The sequence below is a fragment of the Mytilus edulis genome, chromosome 4, assembly GCF_963676685.1.
Source record: "Mytilus edulis chromosome 4, xbMytEdul2.2, whole genome shotgun sequence".
NCBI lineage: Eukaryota > Metazoa > Mollusca > Bivalvia > Mytilida > Mytilidae > Mytilus > Mytilus edulis.
This window is the reverse complement of record NC_092347.1, coordinates 27,070,741-27,085,946: the sequence shown is the minus strand read 5'-3', so window position 1 is coordinate 27,085,946 and position 15,206 is coordinate 27,070,741. Positions and strand designations below refer to the sequence as shown.

At 30.9% G+C, this 15,206-nt stretch overlaps 1 protein-coding gene across 2 annotated transcripts in view; it reads left to right on the top strand.

Moving 5' to 3' along the window:
• LOC139521803 (uncharacterized) overlaps positions 1-15,206 on the top strand; it is a 65,223-nt gene that overhangs the window by 25,425 nt on the left and 24,592 nt on the right. Inside the window, exons 5-16 of one of the 2 annotated variants that reach the window (XM_071315437.1) lie at positions 911-985; positions 2,009-2,116; positions 3,233-3,335; positions 4,186-4,324; positions 5,336-5,408; positions 6,186-6,383; positions 7,832-7,937; positions 8,811-8,927; positions 10,834-10,940; positions 12,786-12,907; positions 13,657-13,802; positions 14,674-14,784. In XM_071315437.1, the coding sequence (XP_071171538.1) occupies positions 911-985; positions 2,009-2,116; positions 3,233-3,335; positions 4,186-4,324; positions 5,336-5,408; positions 6,186-6,383; positions 7,832-7,937; positions 8,811-8,927; positions 10,834-10,940; positions 12,786-12,907; positions 13,657-13,802; positions 14,674-14,784 (1,405 nt within the window). The remainder of the gene's footprint in view (positions 1-910; positions 986-2,008; positions 2,117-3,232; positions 3,336-4,185; positions 4,325-5,335; positions 5,409-6,185; positions 6,384-7,831; positions 7,938-8,810; positions 8,928-10,833; positions 10,941-12,785; positions 12,908-13,656; positions 13,803-14,673; positions 14,785-15,206) is intronic. The other variant, XM_071315438.1, reaches the window with a different exon arrangement.

The window sequence follows — 15,206 nt, the reverse complement described above, 5'->3', positions numbered from 1 at the left end:
CTTTATTAAAGTAAACTAGTATTTACCTCAATAACAGTAAACTAGTACTACCTTTATTACAGTAATCTAGTATTTACTTCTTTTACAGTAAAGTAGTACTGCCTCTATTACAGTAAACTAGTATTTACTTCTATTACAATAAACTAGTACTTCCTTTATTACAGTAAACTAGTATTTATCATTATTAGCCAGGTCCATTCTTTGCTCTGAAGCAATGACGTATTCTTTACAGCTCAGTGCTGTTTCACTGTAACAAGCATTAGTGTGAAGTCAGGTTTTGAAAAAGGGAATGGCTTTCGTAAGATACTTATGGTTATATAAACAAATATAAAATCCACATGTATATATAGTTACATGTGTCAACCTATAATTTTCGTAGGCAGCAAATGTTCAGTCCTTTGAACGTAGGAGGGGATTTTGTTAACAAACTGATAAAGCTCATTAGGATTTGAAACGAAAATATAGGAAAATTCCATGACGCATTCAAACAAGAAATATCTGTGTCATGGATAGATACCCAATATCTTTTTTTTTTTTCTATTTAAGGAATGGATGTAATATTTTTTCTGTCTACAAAGAAATAACATAGAAAATGTGGTGCACATTACATAATTTTAATTTGAAATAGACAGAAAAATAATACAGTCATTCCTTATAATTTAATTCTAAATTCCATTTTAAACCGGAGAAAATCATGAAAAAATGTTGGTGACGTCACGGTCACATGACAAAATTATATCTATGAGCTGATAGACAAAACACTGTTAGCCAATCAGAAGACGCGTTACATCATTAAATCGTTAAGAAATATCTGAAGGTTACTTTCCTAACAGTCAAACCTACTACCTCAACCATTACCAATATGAAGATCAAATTGTTTATCCTGTTTAATATATTTTTTTTATTACAGTATGTCGATCCAGATTCCAAGTTCATGGAATTAGCTGAAAGTTTCCAAGTTCTACGAGATGGTCAGATATTATTGGTAATATAAAAATTAAATGATCACAAAACTTTCATATAAAATTGAGAATGGAAATGGGGAATGTGTCGAAGAGACAACAAACCGATCAAAGAGTATATAAATGTTTAGATCTTACATGTAATACGATAACAGAGTTTATCATATAAATATACTGAGCCAAAAAAGTTTAGCAACAAATATGTGAAATTTTATTTTATTACAAAATCATAACAACATTTAATTTTAATAATAACAAAATGGAATTATGACATGTCAGAAGCAACATGAATCTTTATAACTCACTAGAATTTTCTTTGTTTGGAGTGCGAGAGGGTCAAAATGCAGAAATGAGTACAGTGTTATTCAAAATCAATTTTCAGCCATGCACACATCTCCTGTATTTGTTAGTCTCTAAACGGTTGCCTTATGCACATTAAATCGAGCCTCGATGTTAGCAACACTCATTCCGGCATCAACCATTCCAAGAGCTTTCTGACAGCCTGGTTGACGCCCCATGCAATTTTTTCAAAGGTGTATGTTATTTTCTGAACGTTAGTGAAAAAGAAATTTTTAATATCGTTTTAAAAGTACAGGTACAGAAGCTAAAACACAAATTACACGTGCAAAGCTGAAATGGCGCGAAATCAATCACCAGGGAAAAAAGTACGACTGTTTTAAATTACAGGTAAAACTAAGGATTATATCAATGCTGTTAAAATAATTATTTTCCAGAAACAAAAAAAAACAAAACAATTAAAAAAAATAGTGTTGCTAAAATTTTTTGGATCAGTATATATACATGCTACAACAAAACAAAATTTCATTAAATAATCTATATCTTAAAATAAAGTATTGCTCGTCGAAAAGTTTTTGTATAACTCAGTACAAAACTAAATCTTCAAGGCATACACGTTGGAATAATATTAGTTTTCAAGGTAATGTGTAATTGATTGAGGAAAACTCATTAACTTTAAAATTTTCCACACCAGTTTTTTATCATAACTTTTTATTTATCAAATAAAAAAAGTTTTGAATGTTTTACAGGCTAATGGCTTACATCCGGAAGACGGACTCAAAGCCAAGGCAGATAAACAAGATAAGCACATGCTGACACACCAACAAAAAGTGGAACTTGGTCTGGAATCAGAAAAGGTATATGCTTGATGATAAAATGCTTTTTCAACAATAAAAGTAAAATCACAAAAATACTCAACGACGAGGAAAATTCAAAACGGAAAGTCCCTAATGAAACGTCAAAATCAAAAGCTCAAATACATCAAACGAATTGATAACAATTGATAATAAAATGACGCAAGTAGCAGGATCATAGGTTTTTTAGTCATGGCAAACAGACGTGGCGCTGACGTCATCTATCGTTATAGGGCGGTCAAACCCCATATGAGTCATAGACTTTATATATCCTTATGATGCCTCTAATGAGTCACACCGAATGGAATAGGATCTTTTAAAGTGACGTAACGCATAAGTAATGGTAAACACAGTATGGCTCACACAGAATCAGTCATCATAGTTAGTCTGACTCTTATGTTCAATGACTCATACCGGACGCGTTACGTTCATTTATTGTCAAGTCATGGCCGTCCACTTCTTCTCAATAAACAAAGGAGTAGGTTCAGTAAGACCCCTTTTTGGCCCCAAAATATAGCAGTTTTAGAAAATTGTGAAAATGTAATCGTTTAGATATTTATTGAAAAGTAGAATGCTTCTGCTACATAAATATGAGCTGTTTTTGACAATACTATGCACATATATCGGGTACTAGCATCATTAAGTCATGCTAAATTACTGAAATCTTCACAATTGTAGCATTTTAGTTAAATTTTAGACGGTTTCCGTCTTAAATGAAAGTGGCCGCATTCGTGTTCATTCATAATATTGAAATGTAAGTTGTATTTGATGATAATACATAATATATATAAAGGTTGAGGATGAACACGGATGCGGCCACTTTCATTTTTGACAAAAACCATCTGAAAAGTGACGATTTTTGGCATATTTGATAGATTTTTCATATTTAAGTTTGAATCGGAGCGTTTTTAATGACTTAATAAGTTAAAATCTTTCACATAAACTAATTGAATCAATTGAAGTAGACACTTAAGCGTTTGGAAAGTGTCTAAAATCTTTCGTTAAATGAACTTGAAAATTGAGGCCGAAATAGGCCCTTACCGGACCTTCTCCTTTAAAAAAAATGATACATTTTGATTATTTACAGATATGTTGAATATTGTATTATATTTATTTCAGCCCGGTGAAGGTCATGGTATTGTTTCACAAAGAGCATTTACTGCAGGAAATAATCTGTGGACAGATGGCATTGTACCTTATGAAATCAACACAACTTCACTTAGTAAGAAGAATTTTTTATACAAGTTAATATCATGTACCAAGCGTCTCATATTTTATATAATGTTCACAGGCATTTTTCTCCAAAAATACAAATATTATAACAGGTAGGTTTTTTTTCAAAATCAAGTGCTTCAGCTGTATTTCGATGGTCCTGAACCAATTTTTAAATTTGGAATATCATACCACATCTTCTTATTTCTATATTTGTTCCAAATTTTTCCAAGTTTGCATGAGCCAGGTATTAATAATGCAAAATATAAAAAAAAAGAATGCATGCGTTTTGTACAAACCCTATCAACACTCATTTGTGTGCATACTCTAAAAAATATTGACAAGCACTATCAAAGTCAAACTGTTTCCTACTAAAACCAGTCAAAAACTTTTTTATCTAATTTTTTATTTTGCCTTACTAAAAATTCCGATTTTCCCCAGCTTATTAACAGAACCAAAGATATTCTTTTTGTCAACCTTAACCACAGAGTACCGACAGGGTCAAATGCGCATTTTTTCATCACTTGTCGTTGTCGTCGTTTGTCCGTTAGATCCTACCAAACTCTTCTCCTCTGTAGTTGTACAATAAAGATATGATTATACTCTTGGTTTTCTTCAGACCGCAGAATAACCCTCGATACAGTGCTTATTAACTAGAAGAATATATTAGTAATTGGTTAATAGAAATAAAAAAAATTATTCTCTTTCAGATCAAAGTAATCAACTTTTTACATACTAGTATTCATCCACGCATTTCTTTTTTTGTTTCAGACTAGTTAAGATATTCGTATTGTTCGATTGCAAAAAAATAACCTCAAATTCAAAAAATTGAGGCAATACAGTTTTACAATTTTCTTTAGCACACGAAAGAGCTTTACCTGTGATAATGGATGCTATCAAAAGATTTAACGAAACCACATGTATACAATTTGTTCCTCACACAAAGACTCTAGAACAAGAACTAGGGCATACTGCATGGGTTAATTTCGTAAGTAGCGGGTAAGTTTAGCTATTTATTCTAAATTCATTCGTAAAAGCTGTACATTAGAAGATCGAAAACATTTGTATTAACTGCATTCCAATAAGTTCAAAGGTAAATGTCCGGATTTTTGCAAAACAATGATTAAAAAAATTGTGTAATCAACTCTTCTTCATTACATTTTTGACAGAGAGCCTCATATAATATGTTTTTTGTATCCATTTTCAGGATATTTGCAGCTTTATCAACAGTTGAAACTCACTTAGCAGTTCAATAGGCCATTATTTGGCTTAGATCTTAGTGCAAATCAAAAAGTTACCATATACATAGTCTTATATGTGTTCTATCTATACAAAGATACAAGATGATAAGAAAAGATAAAAACACATTTAAATTTGTTACCATGTCAACAAACCATGACAATATTTATCTTTGTAAATATTTTAATTGTCCTCGTATAACATCAACATCTAGGTATATTTTTGCGATACAATTGACATGTGCGCACCAAAGAAACAAATACTCCATTAAACATATCAAATATTAGTGCCATAACCACTTTTATTGTCTTTTAAAATACAATAATATTAAAGTGTTAAACATGGCCATGTAAGGAAATAATATATTATAGATTAGTTGGATTTACCTTTAAGGATTTTTTTTGTTTTTTGTTATCATCGCTTGTTTAATTTTGTTTTATAAAAAAAACAATCGGTTGTTGCAAACTTGTCTCTATTTTACTCCTATTTTAGACTTCATTTCTAACTGCTTTACGCCTTTGACGCCCTTTCAATTTTCAGCATACAAACATAAAAATTATGTATTTATTTTTAAAGATCCTTCACAAATTCCTTTTATATTTAAACGAATTAATTTGCAATCTGATAGATATTTGTCTCATAGTTTTCTTTTCTAATGAGATCGAGTTCCTCTTAAAAGCAAAGAAAAAAAAAGATATATTGTATATTACCGCGCAGATATTAGCATGACCAACATAACTTTGTTTTTTTCCGACATATTTTTTATTACAGAGGCTGCTGGTCTTATGTTGGAAAAGTGTTCAGTGGACAGTCCATCAGTTTAGGACAGCCAGGCTGTTTATGGGTTTGTAAAAGTTCTAACAATAAACAAAATGTTATATACGTTTGATTTTTTCATAATACTATATTTATCAATATTTCTAGTCATTAAAAAAAACAAATATGTATAAAGTCCTCTCATCCACACCTTATAAGAAGATTTCTATTTTATATTCAATATGGGCGAGAGTGGTATACTTTTTGAAAGCAAAAAAAAAGAAAATAAGATGGGTTGTAACACGACTTAATTGCTGAGAAACGAATTTATAAAAGTTTTCAATCCAAAAATTAAATTGTACTGTTTCTTTGTTATTATTTTCAATACTAGTAGTAATCAAATTCTTAAACCAAGATTTATATGAAAAGCGTCTCACAATGTCTTTGTTCTCCATTTTTCTAATTGATAAAAAAGTATATAATAATGAGAAATTTAAAAATAGAATGATTATCTCTAAAATAGCTAAACGTATGGATTATAAAATTATTGTCAAATGATGTGTACAGGCTGCACATTGTAAATACAGCTGTATCATAAACCGTGCTTCTTTTAGGCAGATATGCACTATTCAAAGATATTTCGTTTTGTTTACGTACTTGTTCCCAGAAATGATCTCTATTTTCATCTCATAGAAACAAAACTTGGGAATCGTTTTAATATTTAGCTTGAGCCCCCGTAAACATTTCTTTTAAATGACAAAATATATAAACAACTTTAAATCTGCTGAGCCTGTGTATAATAATATTAATGTCGGTAACCAAGCCAATTTCTTCATTTCATTATGATTTAATGTTATGATTTCAGGTTGGAATTGCTATCCATGAAATGGGTCATGCATTAGGTGAATGGCATGAACAGAGCAGAACTGACAGAGATCACCATTTAAATATGAGATGGGATATTCTGGGACAGTCGACAAAGGGTGATGCAAATTATGGTAAAATGGATACACGAAACTATAACCCATATGATTATGAATCAGTTATGCAATACGGTGCTGGGGTACGTTTGATTAATTTCATTTAGATAACAATTCATTTGTTTTAATTGCATGATGTTTAGCAAAACTGCTAGGCTGATTATGTGTTTTGTCGTGTTTTGTGACAAATTTTGCGTAATTGATATTAGGTTTTTTGTCTTGTTTTAGTGGTTGTTATTTGTCTGGACGTCTTTCAACTTTTTGTCATGTTTTTTTCTGTTTTTCTCTGACTTATTTTTTTAACGCCCTCTTTTGGTACATCTACATTTCTTTTAAAGATATCAAGTGTATTGTTGCTTGAAATGGAACTTGTGACATAGAACGACGTCATCACCATCAAAGACTTTCTTCTGAGTGTCCACTTACAGAATTTTTGAATGCCATTTTGTTTTTAAAAAAGTTTGATTAGTATTTATGTCATGAAAGTGTACAGACTTGTAGGTAGTTTATACTGAAGATTAGAGTCTTCTAGAAAAGTGAAGAAGTCAAGATACTACCACGTAAACTTTGCTAACTACTACGTCAAAATTTTTTATTTCTGTTTAACTTTCGAATTCTGGCAAACTGGAATTTTTATAAAAGCAAATTGATCAGAAATTATTTTAAAAATAACTATACATTTTGCTAAGTTTATTTCATTAATGGTTCCAATTTAACTGCACTAGCGGCGCATTTCCACAATAAATGTCTCTTCGGCGATAACCGAGGCTAAAGTTATAACCAAACCGAATGAGGAATCAAACCTTTCCATGCGGGAAATATTTCCTTTATTTGAAATAATTTCCAAAACATTATAATTATACCAGCATGAAAATGGTGAAAATTTGAAAAGAATTGTTAAAGAAATGAGTTCAATTCATTTTTTCAAGTACACATTTTATTGATTAACAGGATAAAATATTGAAAAGAAATGACTTTTGTCTTCGCACTGTATGCATTGGGACTGATCCTCAATTGACGTTGTGAAAGTGTGTTACTTTAATATCAACCATATAATTCAACAGTATAGGAATCGAAATTTTAGTTTTTATTAAATGTACATGGGAAGAAGCTTCCTTTCCTTATATCACATATCATATTGTCTTTAATATCTATTTCGTAATTTTTCGCTATTGCCAGGGTGATTTCTGTTTTCTTCTTCTATATAAAATTGAGAATGGAAATGGGTAATGTGTCAAAGAGACAACAACCCGACCAAAGAACAGACAACAGCAGAAGGTCACCAACAGGTCTTCAATGCAGCGAGAAATTCCGCTTGATGTCGTTCGTCTCTTTTTTTGTTGTTGCCTATCAAACATTTGCTGAAAGGTTACATTAATGCGAAGGACAAAAATATATATAATTTATTTTGACCGTTAAAATTGATTCATATACAGATGATAATTTACATATAATATAGAAAATATGAAAATCAGTAAATGCGTTTAAAATTTAATACCGTTGTTGATTTTCCATTTGTTTTTTTCTACAGAGCGGCATGGAAGTTTTACAACCTGAATTAAAGTTCTTGACAAATTATGGTGGTGATTTATCATATTATGACATAAAAGATATAACGGATGCATACAGATGTACAGGTATAACTACAAGGAATTGTTGACATAAACTTTGCAATATTAATTTCTAGGAAGAATGAAATATCACCAGAATTTATTAGTACCGCTGCAGAGTCAAATTAAAATATTTCCGTTGCAGTTGACAAATATTTAGTTCTTCTAAGGTATTATTAATTATAGGCCTGGAACCTTTGATATTATATACACCACTGGGTCGATGCCACTGCTAGTTGACGTGTCGTCCCTGAGGGTATCACCAACATAGAAGTCAGCACTTCGGTGTTGACATTAATATCAATTATATGGTCATTTTTAGAAATTGACTGTTTGCTAATGTATGAATAATTCGAAAAACTACGGATATTCTTAGGACAGGCATAGATTACCTTAGCCGTATTTGGCATAAATTTTTGAAGTTTTGGTCCTCAATGCTCTTCAACTTTGTACTTGTTTGGCTTTCGAACTATTTTTATCAGAGCATCACTGATGAGTCTTATGTTTTAAGTTTTAATTTTATGAGTTTCTCACGGTTTTAGTTTGTATCCCGGATATGTTTTCTCTCAATTGATTGATGTTCTAACAGCGGTAAACTACTGTTGCCTTTATTTATGTAGACGAAACGCGCGTCTGGCGTAATCAATTATAAGCCTGGTACCTTTGATTACTATCTCTATTGTTGTCAGCCAATCAAAATTACGGATTGTAATTAAACATACATGTAGTGTAATTATTTAAGTTATAGAGAATACCATTTGGTGGAGACAAATTTCAAGACGATTAGTTTTAGGACAAGATAAAGTGATTTAGTTTTATCATTCTAAAAAGAAATTAAAAATGTTTAACTGAAAATTAATCATACGTCTTACGTTAATACTTTCTTTTTCTTTTGGACAGATAAGTGTGTGAATCCACCAAAATGTCAAAATGGTGGCTTTTTGAACTTCCAATGTATTTGTAAATGTCCCGAAGGACTTGACGGAGATACTTGTGAGTCAGTGATAAACGGGGAAGGTGAGTTAACGATGAAGGAAATGTAGGATAAACCAAAATAAAATCTAGAGATCAACCTTGTAATTAGGTGTTTCGACTTTTCGTGGTAAGACCTTTTGTTTTTCTTCTGATTATTTTGTTTTTTTGTTTTTTTTTCTTCTGCCGTCTGAGATGCTTTTTTGTCTTACAACATATCGAATGGATTTTTTGGTCAATGATGTTGTACTGTAATGGGCGTTTCAAAACTCACCCTGTGTGACTGAACACTTATTCTTATAGGAGTTATCTCCCCGTGTCCCCTTTTTATTGTTATCACTATATCTCTAAAACCGTAAAAGATTTTAGCAAACTGTTTTCACCAAATTGTTTGTCTACTCTTGAGAATGATTTGGTTTATTTTGACTTAAGTGATCGGAAGACATTTTATGGGAGTTATTTCCCTTTGAAAATTTAAGATAGGCGATTTGTTGGATAAATTCATACGTTATAAGTCGTAGAGGCCTACAGTCTTTTATATGAAGTCCTTGATCCATTTGAAGAACATTGAGGTCAAGGTCAAAGGTCAAGGTCATGTTCTAAATTTTGAATTTTGCTTGTTATCGTTATTCCACAGAAACTGTGGCAGTAAATGATATGATGTGTTTGCCAAATAACTGTTTACAATAAGGCGCAACTTCAACCTATTTCAGTCAAAGTGTTTAGGTTAACCCTTTTAGGATTTTTCTCCCCTTATGTATTTCAAATCAGTATTTCTCCACAACCATACAAATGATTGACCTCCGGTCTTCCGTTTTGAGTTCACTGACCTATGACCTTGAAATTGAGGTCAAGGTCGAAGGTCAAGGTCATATTCTAAATTTTAATTTTGCTTGTTATCGTTATTCAAAAGAAACTGTTACATGATGTGTTTGCCAGATAACTGTTTACAATAAGGAGCAACTTCAACCCATTTAAGTCGAAGTGTTTTGGTCAATCCTTAAGGAGTTTTCTCCCCTTTTGTATTTGAAATCGGTATTTCTCCACACCTATACAAGTGATTGACCTGGGGTCTTTTGATTTGAGATCACTGACCTATGACCTTGAATTTGAGGTCAAGGTCAAAAGTCAATATGACGTTCTAGATTTTGACCTTTGCTAAAAATTCTTTCTTGTTCATTATAAAACAATTAAGTCTTCTGCATATACCTATTAATCTGATTTTTTTTATATCAGTTTGAGGTACCAAATTACATCAACAAGGAGTGACATTTTCTAACATCGTTTTTTAAATTTCATTCTTATTATCGAGGTGGAAAGACCTTCAATTGTTCTCTGAAGAATTGGTTTTTAATTAAGATTGTAGTTAGATTATCAAATCTATAGAACTGTTTAAATATTCATATCTAATTCATACCACCGCTAGAGTAGGCTGTTTCTCAGTAACTCTAAGTCCGGTTTGATTGCAGTAGAGTGAAATAATCCTGTCCTTTATGATTGGTTGGATTTTTCCAAAAGAGAAAACAATTTGGATTTTATTAGATAAGATAAGATACGATAATTTTATTAACCAATCATGGTGCCCAACATTTGAGCAATACAATCAAATGAATTAAAAAATAAAGCACAGAAAATGATAAGTATCATTAGAATGATCCAAGTACATTTAAACTAAAAAAAACATGAACACACATTCACACAACTAGTAAGTTACCTGATCATAAACAAAGTTATTGAAAAAACATCAAGTTATTTCACTTTAGTAAATGTTGCGTGAGCAAAACGTTGGATTTCCATGCTATTATCAACTTTTGCAACCTAATTTCTTCATCAAACATAATGAAAAATATTAAAATAAAAATTGGATTTAAGAAATTTTCGAGATTGTTTGGGGCATAGTCTACATGTTCGGACGTGATGCGTAATCATCTAAAAATCAATTGTGTTTTAGTATGTGGTGGAATAATTGATATTTATCCAGGACAGGAAACCACTATAACAACCCCCAATTATCCAGATAGTTACAATCTTGATGCAAAATGTGTCTGGTTATTACGAGTAAGTAAGTTTTAATGATAGTGATACGTTAAACAAATGAGAAGCAAGTGTAATTTACCTAAGTCTGAACACCACAAACATTTTGTCTGAATTGAATGAACGTCATATGAAAATCCAAGAATTTTGACATTTTGTTCAGAAAATATCGTTATTTATGTCAAAGCGTGAATTCAAAATCCTTTATCTTAAAAATGAAACAAACGTGAACCTTGATATTACTGTACAATTTTACATGGAATGAATATATTAAAGTCTGCAAGTGTTCTGTGACATCGATGTCATTTCATTCAAGTGTACTGAGATTTCTTATTCAGATCAATTATAAATGTACTGTCTTTGTTCAACAAATGATTACTGTTACTGTTTATGTAACATATTTTTTTGTTAGCCCTAAGCTCAACCTCTAACGTGGAGGGTCGGGATTTTCTGTCAGGATGTTTCTTACTTTATTCAATTGCTGTTTCTTAGCTAACGTGTTCCATCTTCCCGAATTTTGTGTCGGGATTTACTTCCGTAGCCTTTTACTAACGCAATGCAGTTCTTATTCCTTAAAATATTGATCATATTTTGCAATCTAGGCATTTAAGACTTAATATTGGGTTGCACTCATTCGACCTTTATTAGTTTTATGAAGAATCTTTTGGTTGTGACTTGAATCATGTATTGTATTTGTTAAGTTTGTTCTTGTTTTGTTTTGTCTTTCTTTATATTAAATTTTGCGGTATGAAATAATTCGTTTTTTTCATATTTATTTGTTTGGTCCGTTTTTGTTTGCCCTTCATCGCCATTACCTGTAAGTAATTTCCACATTTTCAACTGCTTGCTAATTATTTCATTTAAAGTTGAAAACTTATTTCTTAAGGTGGGTTTTTTTTCACAATCCATAACTATAAATGGTTTATAGTGTCAGTACATACATATAACATTGGTTTATACAAAATTGAACTGATCCAATATTCTGACCCCTTTTTTCAACTCTACTCCAATCCCACATTCCTGAATAGAATTAAATGAAGAGGCATTATGATATTTGCATTGAAGTAAATGTTTGTATGTTTTTGTTTCTTTATTGTTTACATGGCCTTGAAGGACATACTTGACTGTTGGGTGTATATTGTTTCAGACAATGTCTCTAGTGCAATAGAACTATAAACCAAAAGCATACATAGACTAATGTTAAGAACTATAAACCAAAAGTGTACATCGACTTATGTTTTTTTATCAAATTTGGTTGGTAAGGATATGGTCATTAAATATTGGAATTTTATCTGACGTTCATTCAATTCAGACAAAATGTAAATTGTATTATTATAATAGTCCAAACATGCAATTACTTCTATGCTATATAATGTGATGAAAACATGAAGTATCAATACAAAAAAAGTTTACAAAGTCTGTATACAGTAAAAGTAAATAATAAGAAGCAAGTTTAACGTACAGAAAATCAATTTGATGAACTTGGAATTGTTACTGAACCCCAACTTTATATAGGAGTATTTGTATTGAGCTTTCGAACATTGTCCAGTAATTTTTAGTCAAATGTGTACTCATGAGAAATAAAAGTCAATGTATTTCAAACTTTAAGACGATATAAACATTGTTTAAATGAAAAAGATATACCATTCAAATTGTTCCGTTGTTATTGTAACATTACAAAAAACAAATGAAACGATAATAAGGTGTTTTGCTTTAAACACTAGTCTTTTGATTCTTTTAAAAGAGTAAAGATGAATCACTGGTTTTTCCTGTTTTAATTTTCCTCGGAGCTCGGTATTTTGTTATTTTACTTTTTTCCAAGAGTTAACAATTGTATCTATTTCTTTACAAAATATCATTTTTCGATAGGCTCCAGAGAATTTACATGTCAGAGTGAATGTTGATGTCTTTCATTTGCCTGTGGTTGATAATAACAAATGTTATCATTGGTTAGAGGTCCGGTATAACCTGGTTGGTCAAACAGGTGTCAGGTAAATATTTAATATCAGTTCTGTAAATTCTTGATTATAATGTAATTTTAACTTGCAATTAAAACTAAAGAAATAGTTTGGTTAGGGTAACCCGACACTACCTAAATAAAAACGCTGACCCAATTTTTTTTTTGTATCATTATGCGAAAACTATTACCAGAGTATCAGCTTGGAATTTATCAATGTCGTTATTCTTTTATGAAAAAAAGCCAACCTACCCAGTATGAACTGTTTTGACATTCTGTAACTTCACTATGCGTGGTATCAATTTTACATTATTTCGTTTTACTGCATCGTTATACGCATAAGATACTATGTGTTATATGTTATGGAATCCTCATACGCCATAGAGATAAAAAAAAAAAAAAAAAAAAAAAAAAAGAAGATGTGGTATGATTACCAATCAGACAACTCTCCACTAGAGATCAAATGACACAAAAATTAACAACTATAAGGTCATCGTACGACCTTCAACAATAAAAAATACTTTGCAGCATAGTCAGCTTTAAAAGGCCCCGAAATGACAAACGTAAAACAATTCAAACGAGAAAATTTTACATTTTATGGATTTTTTTTAATCCTAAGAGTCTTATGTTACATTTTATGAAATCCTTATACTTCTAAAAGTCTTTTAAACATATTATGCAATCCTTACACACCTAAACGTCAATATGAAATATTTTATTGCAACCTTGCAAACCTAATCGTCTACTAATATGTATTTTTTTAATTGGTTGTGCTTATTTAAGGAAATGTGGAACAACTGCTGGTGATGTGTGGACAACATCTGCATGGGGTGAACAAAACTTAATGTTGTTGATATTTGATAGTGTTTATGGAAAGAACCATCCTGCCGATAAAGGATTTTCTCTTAGAGCTAACACTATCCATAAAGGTACTCTATAATTAGTAAACCGAATTGAATAAAAATGAAGAGCGTATTAAAAGGACAAAATGAGAAATCATATCAGGGCAATGATTCAGAGTTTTGCTTCAGTGAGATATATTCCATAGTTTATAGTAATTTTTAAAATCAAAATTGGTAACAGCAAATTCCAATAACAGAATATTCGTATTTTTATTTCTTTAGCCTTAGTATTGGCTACAGGTCAGATTATACCCCGGGGGCTTACAGTTCACCAGCAGAGAGGACAGTCAGTCAGTATTCATAAAAAAAACCAATCACTGTCCAAGAAAAAAACACTGACGTCCTTCTTCCGCTAGTTTTTCGTTTGCTGATAAGTTATATATTCACATATGTTTTTTGTTATCATTTTACATATTCGTTTTATTATTTTTTTATTTTAAATATAACTGTTGTCATTATCATGAAACTCTTTTTTATCAGATGCACTGTAGGTCAATTAGATTAATTTTGGTAGTTTTTGTAATCAAGTTATAGAAAAGTCTGTCAGTATAACAGTTTAACTTATACCCTCCGTAAGATGTTAATATGTTACAGTAACTACATAACATTTACACTATAAAGTAAAAATCTACATTTGGTTAAAGCATAGCGAACTGAAATAGCATAAGAAAAATATAAAATCGATAACATTTACCCATTTATTTAAGAAACAACTGTCAAATTCATTTTCGAGACGCATTCTATTAAAAGTTGCTATAGTACGCATTTTACAATCTTACTGATCCGATATTTTTCATATGAGAATGTCAAACATCTGTCAGTATACGTTTATTACACGAAAAACAAATGGAATCGTTCATTTTAAACAAACTATAGTACAGGTTCTTTTTTCACAAAGGTTGTGTTCCTTTACCATGTGTCAATGGAGTGTGTAAAGAATGTGAAGCAGGAGAATTTAGATGCCAATGTGATCCAGGATTTGAAGGGACACTATGTGATACTATGGAAGGTAAAGTTATATGTCTATGTATTTAATCTAGATATTATATTATGTGTACAACTATTTCAACAGATTTACTTTTGTTTTTTCGGTGTTTATAATTGTTTTGTAGTATATCTTTATGATAGAGGTTATGACTTGTCCTTTACCGATTTTTTTTATTACAATTGCTATACCACTGGTTGAGGTTTAAAAAGGGGGGATTGAGATCTATAAAGGCTAGTTGGACCCAAGTACATATTCATCTGCTACAACTTCTTTATTCAAATCTAAAATCTTTAGTGTAAAAACTTCAGAATTTGAAAATAATATTAGATTTAGGATTTGTTTTTCAGTCTTGTCTTATTTCATATTGTATGATTTTGATTTCTTTTAGAAGGAAATGTTTTTATCCAACTTAGTTGTGTGCAGAGCATTTAAAGACGTGTTAT